At 32.6% G+C, this 8,218-nt stretch overlaps 1 protein-coding gene across 1 annotated transcript; it reads right to left on the reverse strand.

Annotated features, from left to right (window-relative positions):
* Positions 1-919: 919 nt before the first annotated feature.
* Positions 920-3,900, reverse strand: LOC110712274 (peroxidase 4-like). Its single transcript, XM_021890738.1, has 3 exons — positions 3,651-3,900; positions 2,501-2,695; positions 920-1,565 (listed from the first exon to the last, which is right to left on the reverse strand). The coding sequence occupies exons 1-3, from the start codon at positions 3,864-3,866 to the stop codon at positions 1,008-1,010; spliced, it is 969 nt and encodes a 322-aa protein (XP_021746430.1). The 5' UTR covers positions 3,867-3,900; the 3' UTR covers positions 920-1,007.
* Positions 3,901-8,218: the final 4,318 nt, after the last annotated feature.

Below are 8,218 nucleotides of genomic sequence, written 5' to 3' on the forward strand. Positions count from 1 at the left end.
TAGGATAAATTTTGGTAATTATAATAATTGATATACCTTTCGTCAATAAACCATTATGATATATGTTTGAAAGTGTTAAATATATTGTATGCTAAACATATATTGTATATATCTTTGTAAATGTGAATTAGTTAGGTGTATTATTTTCCTTCCTAGTTTATAGCCTATGACTTGAATAATTGTAAATTAGTTGACTGTAGATATTCTTTCCTAGTTTATACCTTTCACCCCTTGTTGTAGATTTGTAGCCATCAATGCTATGGTTTAGTATATAATTATGAGGTCACGCCCAACGTATACATAGGTAAATGCCTTAAATATAAACAGAGCATATAATTCTTATATGCAATGACCAAAAGTAGTTTAGGTCACTACCTAATCCACGAACAAGTTTGCGAAAAATTAATTAATTTGTGCCGATCAAACTGATGGGACTCGAAAAAAAAAAAAAATAGTCGTCTTCTCAATTTATACAATTGGAAGAACGCCAATCATTCAACCTAAATCACTATGTCGCCGACCACTATGATATTGCAAAACATCTATCAATATAAATTCTTCTTTAACAAATACTTAAAAATGAGATTGTTGTTGAGATTTTTTAATGAACAGAACCTAAAAAACAAAACTACCTAATTTTTTTAAAATGTTGTAATTTACTACCTTTATGCCGGATTATGAATGAGTTTGACCAAAATTCTCCGGCATTGACTTGGTCACGTGACACTTGGTGAAAGAAAAGGGTCATTAAGTGTCACGTGATGGTCACGTGACCAAGTCAACATCGGAGAACTTTGGTCAAACTCATTCATAATCCGGCGTAAGGTAGTAAATTACAACATTTTTCGAAAATTAGGTAGTCAATTACAACATTTTTTTAATAGGTAGTTTCTCGCAAATTCTGAACTATAATAGGTAGTTTTTCACAAAATTTCCATTTATATATAGTACGTACAAGTGTAATTAAAACCAGAATTATGAAATAAACTGATGATATTAACAATAATCTAATTGATAACGCGACAGTTCTTTCTAATCTCTCCTTTAGTACCAGTAAGAAGCTTAATGTTCCCCATCTTGATCATCGCTGCAACAAAATCTTGAAAGAAAACAGCTTGATTAGTACTATACTTCTTCACCAAGGAATCTTGAGAACCACCATTGTAAAGCTCTTGATCCGAATGTAATAGACCGCGTTTTTGAACAAGGTTTTGAAAATAATCGTTGTCGAATTTGTTTGGTGTTTGACGATCAAGAGGGGCTAAGTTGAAGTCTCCATTCCCAGCTTGTTTAGGGCAGTTGGCTTGGCGAGTGGCTGCAAAGGTGGGATCTATGTCGGTGTCGTTGTAAATGTGGGGTCGGAAGTTGATGCAACGAGCGAGGCCGATGGTGTGGCCGCCGGAGAGGGCGGTCATTTCGTTGATGTTTAAGTTTTGTCTTGCAAAGAGGGAAGTGAGGTTAGCAAGGCTTGAACGTGGGGGTGGAAGGTTTTGGTTTGCCAAGCTTAGGCTTGCTGTTCTTGCATCTCTTCTACCTAGTGGTACTTTCCATGTGGGCCCTCCTAACTACAAATGTGAGAACATATAGTTAGGTACATCAAGTGGTAGGATCTTAAAATAATAAATTTTGATAAGAACAAATTGAGGTGTTTAAATTGAATAACTAGTTTTGGTGGGATAAATAGACAATGTACGTCTTGAGTTATTGTATTCAACTTCATTTTTCATTTTCAATTGTCATTAATATGGTTCTGAAATAATACAATGCAATGTACTTCAACTTAGATAAGCAAATGGGATTATTATCAAACTTGTGGTTGCAATGGGTTCATATTGTATACCAACCATGCATGTTTATAAGGGATGACATAAACGTTAACACTTAGATGAATTAAAGATGATGGAATGAGCGACGTGACAAGATTAATGCAATTTGAAACGCTTTTTAATACGGATTATTTCCTTTGTTTCTTTATAATTGCAACACTTTCCTATAATGAAAATATTATAATAGTTGCAACACACATAAATGGAAGATTTTTATGGTGAAAATTGTACTATTATCTTTATTTAAAGCTCATGGCCACTTGATTATACCTCTAACAACCTCTTAACCCCTTTTTAAGTGTATTATATCATGTGAGATCTATTTGTCTTAAATACCATATCAATAAAGTGTATGTTGCAACTATAAAGAAACGGAGAAAGTATATATATTATTATATACCAGACTGTATATATTATTATAGATTATAGATTTATTCACATTTTTGTTACAGATGCTAGCTAAAACATTGCATGTATTTTTCAATTTTCCTATGCTTGGAAAATAGGGAGGAAGTAAGCAATATGGCTTATTTTGTAATGTTTTTCTTTTTGTTCTTAAACAATGAATGAAGCTCAAGTGATAGGGAGTAGTAATACAAACTAATTAATCTTTAGATTTATGTGCACAATGAAATCTATAATCCAAAGTATTTTTATGAGTTTTATGTGCTTACCAATCTAACTCCGTCTCGTGATGCAAGAGCTAGAATGTCTGCACACGATACAGTTTGGGGGCAAGCAGCTTCAAGATTACACTTGATTGCATCAATCACTTCAAAACCCCTTATTGAGTTGTTTGCATTTGCTTTAGCAGTTTTCTCCCCTGTAAATGTTGGTGTATCATCTAGGAGTACAGATGCATCACAACCCTAATGTTACCGGAAATGAATGAAAAAAACATGAATGAGTTAGTCTAATAGATGAACAATATAGTGTATATATTGATTCCAGTCTATTTTAATTGATCCTTTAGCGTAAATATAAAACGACCATATATACTTTCTTTGTTCACAATTACTACTCAGCGTACATTTCTTTTATAATTTCTAATAACTAAATTAATCACATGATTTATTTGGATGAACCTTTATATTCATTATGAGATAAAATTAGGTCAAAGACTTTTATGTATGTACTTCTATTAATCTATTATTATTTAGGGGTGTGACAAAAAAGATGTGATTTTTCCTAAAAAGTATGGATCATATTTAATTAACCATTGTGCCAATATTAAAAATAAATTAGATCATTTATTAATATATATATATATATATATATATATATATATATATATATATATATATATATATATGCTTCTATCAAAGTTGTATATTATCCATTGGTTAGGGTTGTCTCTCATGATATTAATGAATGCGATCAAACCTCACTATGCAACCGGGGTCTAACCCTAGGTAAAGCATTTTTTTTTTCCTTGACAATAGATCATGTAACGTTAGTATTATAAACGAAGTATATATATTTTTTAATTCTTCATTTTCTCACTCAGTTTTTTTTTATGTAGATAACATCCATCATTTTCTCTAAACCTTCTATATAATTGTCTAGGGACCCATAATTGTCCAAACTAATCATCATCCTCCCAACCATTTTCTTTCTAGAAAAATGCAACAATATTACAATCAATAATGACATTACAAGGAAATAACGAAATTCTCCCATCTTTGCATAATAATTTTTCATACGTCGTAGTATATTGTTTAATAATGTACATAGAACATGGTATTGCAATAAAAAAAAATAAAAAAAATAAATAAAAAAAAAAACTTAAATAAATAATAAGGTTATAGATTCGAAAATACTTACGTTGACAAAGCAATCATGGAAGAACAAGCGAAGAATAGATGCACCCATACGTGGTTCCTTACTAACGGCTTGCTTCATAGTATTGTACACAATTTGTTCAACATTAGGGCAACTAGAGGCATAAAAGTCTGGCTGCATAAGCCAAGCATTAGAAGCACCCATAAAAAGTGATGTTAGAGAAAAGATTACCAAAAAACATATCAATTTGGAAGCCATAATTAACTTGCTTCTAGCTTGCTAATTATGGCAAAGCGAAGGTAGAGTTGATGAATATATTATATGCTTTGAGTTTCATATATATATATACACACTAGACTTACTAGTAACCAATATTGGAGTATAAAATGGAAGACACCGCATGTAAGGGAGTAATTAGGATTAGTTGCAAATTAAATGGGGGTAGACATTTCAAATCTAGCCCCAGAACACGTACACCCTGCCAGTCCATTTCAGAATATCATTTCTATAATTATTACTCTTTCATTCCCTTCTTCAAACTTAAACAAAAATATTCACTTCATACTCTTGGGTACGATGTATGTATAGTAAATGATTGAGTAATAATCACTCTTGCTCATAGATCGTATGTATTTTCTTCAAGCCAATCTTACCCAAAGGAATCGATAGAGTAATAAAATCAATCATGGAGATTGGGGATTTAACCATCAGATTATGTTTTTGGCTGAGTTGTTCCTTTTATATGGAATCAAGAATCTGATCCTAGGTATAAGGAGCCCTGTGTTCATTGCATCAACATTTCAAGTCCAAATGATCTTATGTGACGGAGCATGATAGAGTATAAAATCACCAATCATGAGATCTCTAATCATCAGCTTATTACATACCCAAAGATAAAAAAAAAAAAAAAAAAAAAAAAAAAAAAAAAAAAAAAACCCAAAAATTGATTGAAAATCCCTTTAGGAACCCAATTAACCCAGCCTAAGCCTTTTAGGACAAACCAACTTAGTTGGACCTTAGGATTAGTTAGCCTAATTAAAGACTCAGGTCTGTTCATTTCAACTTAATTTCAATTCAGTTCAGTTAAGTTCAGATCCAATCAATTCGGTTCGGTTCAGTTTATTTTAGTTCAGCTCCTAATTTCCTTCTCTCATAAAATATTCATTTCAACTCTATTCAGTTTTGTTCAGTTCAATTCAGTTCAGCTCACTTGAGTAAATGTGAACATAACATGCTCTTAAATTGCCTAAGCAAAACCCTTGCTAATAGAGTAATTAAATTAATCCATATTATAAAGTCATTGCACACCCATCTGGATTTGCAATCTTACGTCCTTAGAGGTGTCAAAAATCAAAAACTTATGCGACAAACCTGATCCGATCTGACACGAAAAAGTGCTTTGGAGCCTGCAACTTGTGAGTAGTTTGATTTGCAATAGGTTGCAATGCGTTTCATTTGTTTTAATATTACTCCCTCTGTATTATTATAAATTTTGACGGTTCTAGTCATATCACCAAATCAAAAGTAATTCTTAAGTCCTCTACCTAAAATAGATAGGGAAGTAGGGTCGAATCCACGTGAAAGCAATGTATTTCTACTCCTAAAGAATTGATATGGTCTAAATTATCAAGTAACAAATATAATTTTATGAGAATTAAACTAAGGGAAATAAATAAACTAACGTGAATAAGAATAATAGGAATAACAATAAATCAAAGCCTAGGGTATAGGTTCACCAATAATACTCAGGGGTATGTAAAGCATAAAAATCAATGCATCAATTAATAAGATCATAAAAGACTTTGCTACGTATTACAATCACAGAGTAAATCTAGCGGTATTAAATCGCATCTCTCAAATCTTGACTTAACCATTTATAAATTAATCTGCCTATTGAAACTAAGCCTAAACATCAATTCTCATTTGCCGAATCTCAAATCAATATTGCATAACTTAAACAGTGAAACCATGCCTAATCTAATTGAATAGCATTAAATCAATCAATAGGAAATTAACTAAAGCATTAACAATCATCAATAATAAATCACCCCCTAACCGTAGAAATAAACTACTCACACATATTGAAATCTAACCTAAGAAAACAATTAAACAAGACATAACTAATCAAAGTATTTAAATTACGAGAAATAAAAAGAAGAAAATCGTTACCAAAATAAATGGAATTAATAAATTGCATAAACCAAAGAGTGTTGAGAGAACAAAATACTAATGTAAGCTTAAAACTAAAATTTGGAATTTTTAACTAATGGAAGATGTAATAGTTTCGCTTGACAAAAGCGTATTTATATTAAAGCTAAGAAATCTAAACTAAGACTATGATTAGTCATCTCTAAACGCCCTCAAAAACACGCGCCCGGTAGGAAGCATGACTGGTCGACCAGGCCGATAAGCCTCATGGTGCTCCTTCAATCTCTTTCGCCCGGTAGGACACGCCTTCAGAAGAGATGTTGCTGCTCTTTCTCTTCCTCGCGCGGTCGGGCGCGCCTCAAGGCGAGAACACTTGTCGATCGGGCAAGTCCATCAGGTAACATTGGATTCCTCGTTTGGGATCCTTTACTCGGCCCAATCCAAATATTTTCTTCTATGAAGCAAGTCCAATGCCTCAGCTTCTTCTTCTTCGCAAGCCCTTAATTACAGTTCTTAATTACTCTGACACGATCTTGGGCTATGCAATATGGTCATATCAATGCGATCCAAATTCAATGCTCATAGTGGCTCAACTAACTCCGGGGAAATACTCCAAATCTGCAATTTCCTACAAAGCAATACCAAAATCTACGAAAACACTAGAAAATGCATATTGGTAATAAAAATAGATCCGTAGAGCCAAAAATACTCCTAAATATGACCAAGGGACGAGATAAATCACTATATAAAATGGACATATATCCCAAGCCAGATCTTTGCTTGACTGGCACACATATCAATGCACAATTTTGACCATTAATATTTAATTTGTAATTACTACCTCTATTAAATATTAGTTGCAACTATATATCTCAAATATTACCCCAAATTTGCAACTAATACTTAACGGATGTAGTATATTTTCATTAGATTGTATAAAAGGTTAGGGCCTGTTCTCATTGACTGAACTCAGCTGAACTGAACTGAACTGAACTGAACTGAATATTTTATAAGAGAAGGAAATTAGGAGCTGAGCTGAACTGAGCTGAAATGAACTGAACTGAACTGAATTGAGCTAAACTGAACTGAGCTGAACTGAACTGAATTGAACTGAATTTCAACGTAAGAGAAAAGGCCCTTAATACAATGAAAATATACTTAAATACACTAATCCAAAAATATTTTACATGGCCATATATGTTTAGTATACATATAATGGTAAAAAATTATCGTCAAAATAAACATATAAATAGTGAAAAAGTCAAAGTATTACGATTATGACAAAATAAAGGGAAAACCTTTGTCAAATAAAAAAAAAGAACATTTATAAACAAATAATATATATATTGATTAATAAAAAGAGTGGGGGACATAAGTAATTCACAAAATTTTATATGTGGCACCGTATGGCCTACCATCATGTGGTTACTTCATTAGTGTTATAGGGATTATTCGATCATTGTTACAGAGGTTACTTCGTCGGTGTTAGTTATAAGGGTTACTTAATAACGTTATAAGGGTTACTCAGTCGTATGTGTTAGTTGATCAATGTTATAAGGACATGTTCACATTTACTGAACTGAGCTGAACTGAACTGATTGGAGCTGAACTGAACTTAACTGTACTAAGCTGAAATGAATATTTTTATGAGAGAGGGAATTATGAGCTGAATTTAACAGATTGGAGCTGAACTGAACTGAACTGATTGGAGCAGAGCTGAACTGAACTGAACTGAAATTAAATAAATGTGAACAGGGCCTAAGAGTTACTTTGTTCATTTACAAGCGATCATGTGGTGTGATGAACGCACTCAAAACACGCTATAATTAATTATATCGTATATGATAAATTATCTTGTCAATATAGATGAATTATATATTTATATTTCCAATTTCAATAAACACACTCCCACAAGTTTTAATTATGTTATATCCTTTTTTGTTTTTTTTTTTTTCCATGGCACCAATGCCTACAATTAATCATAATATCTAAAAATATTTATCATAAAAAGTCATATAGAAATTAAAAATGATCTCACATAGTATTTTTATATACACGCATTGCTAGTAATACAAACTTTTATATGTAGTTGGTCACATCGTGTGGCCAATAATTATGGGGTTGGGGTTACTTTGTTAGTGTTATAGGGGTTACTCACTCGGTGTGGAGTTACTAAGTCGGTTAGGGATTACTTGGTTGATCAGTGGTTACTCGGTCGAGGGTTACTCACTCGGTCCGGAGTTACTCGGTCAAGGGTAATTTGGTCAGTTAGGAGTTATTCGGTCAATCAAGTGTTACGCCCCAGTCGATTAGGGGTTACTTGGTGTGTGTCAGCTGGCCCACGGTGTCGCCAGTCGCTATTAAATAATTCTAATCTTGATTAAATCTTACCTATTGGCAATAGTCAACAAATGGAACTAATCATAATGTTATGAATAACAACCCACAAGAACAATTGTTGT

This window comes from Chenopodium quinoa, unplaced genomic scaffold (assembly GCF_001683475.1).
Source record: "Chenopodium quinoa cultivar QQ74 unplaced genomic scaffold, ASM168347v1, whole genome shotgun sequence".
NCBI lineage: Eukaryota > Viridiplantae > Streptophyta > Magnoliopsida > Caryophyllales > Amaranthaceae > Chenopodium > Chenopodium quinoa.